General features: G+C 45.6%; 1 protein-coding gene across 1 annotated transcript in view; it reads left to right on the top strand.

The window, feature by feature from the left end:
* Window positions 1-1,326, top strand: part of LOC101853342 (F-box/WD repeat-containing protein 1A) — a 44,321-nt gene extending 42,995 nt beyond the window's left edge. Inside the window, exon 9 of the mRNA XM_013086511.2 lies at window positions 1,043-1,326. Within this exon, the coding sequence (XP_012941965.2) occupies window positions 1,043-1,266 (224 nt within the window). The 3' untranslated portion in view covers window positions 1,267-1,326. The remainder of the gene's footprint in view (window positions 1-1,042) is intronic.
* Window positions 1,327-1,442: the final 116 nt, after the last annotated feature.

The raw sequence follows: 1,442 nt of genomic DNA, 5'->3' as shown, positions 1-1,442 counted from the left end.
GTCTTTCCCTGATCTCAGATTCAAGATTAACGTCAATATGGATGGCCCAGGCTATTTTCGGGTCTTCAGTCTCTGTAAAGTGACGAATATGCATCTGTAGATGGGATTCCAAGTCTGTGAAGTCCGAGCCATAAAAGTCAGAATTGAAAGCAAGACCAAAACTCACTGGGAAATAATGTATTGTCGAGAACATGGTGGCATTTTGGACGTGGTTCTCGGCAGAGACACAAGCGTCCTTAACACCTGAAGAACCAAAAGACATGAAGGCTTTCGTTCTGTGGTTGATGACATGCCGTATATTCTCCTTGACCCTCCGCAAAGGCACGTAATGAACACATATTCGTTCTCGGCATAAGAGTCTGTTCCATGATACCTCGTCATCGAAAAGTTCTTCCATGTCGTCGAGTGTCATTTCGTGGACGTTTTGGAAAGTTGAAGGGTCCACTTTTGGAACGTCATTTCTAACGAGGTGCATGTGGTAAAAGTTCTGTTGGGATGTAAAAAAGGCAATAATGAAGAGTAGTAACCAATATTTTCATTAACAATCAGCCGTGCAACAAATATCTAGAAACAAAGTGCCTGGGTTTAAATCCGTAAGGCTTTTCCTATAGTTTAACCATCCTTTCGGCAGAGAAAATAGTATGCGCTTTTATTGTAAATATGAACCGCTTGCTACTAATACAATGGTTACGCTTATTATTTTGAATTAAAATGATGTGACTTTTATTCTGTATGGGGAAATGATCTTTACCTGACATTTCAATCTAGTTTTGCTGGAATATAATCTGACCCGGCCTGGTTTGGCAATAAAAGGAAGGGTCAAACAAACATAGCTCAAAAACACTGTCTTGCTGGAGGAAAACAATATATATATATATCATACCACAGCGATTATAATCAACAAGTCCAGTGGAGTATGATAATGGTGCTTTCACTTTTCCGAATTCTACGAGCCGAAGAAAATTCTCTCCCCCCACAGGAACACTCTGGCCGTGTATCTCGCCTCCACTAACCCCCCCTACCCCCTTCCTCTCCCCCCCAGGAACACTCTGGCCGTGTATCTCGCCTCCACTAACCCCCCCTCTCCCCCTCTCTCCCCCCCAGGAACACTCTGGCCGTGTATTTCGCCTCCAGTTTGACGAGTTCCAGATAGTGAGCAGCTCCCACGACGACACCATCCTTGTCTTTGACTTCCTCAACGTGCCCGTGCCAGAGTCGCAGAGTCAGCACTCACCCTCGCGGGGGTACACCTACGTCACTAAGTGATGGGCTCACTCAGACATGCACACTCACTCAGACATGCACACTCACTCACACTCACACACACACACAGACTCACACACACACACAGACTCACAACTGGGTCCCCCCCCATGCCCAGTAGCAGAAGAATGACATGACTAGTGCTGTACAGATACAGGTGCTTCCTGTGGGTCTCTTAC

This window comes from Aplysia californica, unplaced genomic scaffold, assembly GCF_000002075.1.
Source record: "Aplysia californica isolate F4 #8 unplaced genomic scaffold, AplCal3.0 scaffold00474, whole genome shotgun sequence".
NCBI lineage: Eukaryota > Metazoa > Mollusca > Gastropoda > Aplysiida > Aplysiidae > Aplysia > Aplysia californica.
Note: the sequence above shows the minus strand (reverse complement) of the source record. Positions and strands in the feature narration are given on the sequence as shown.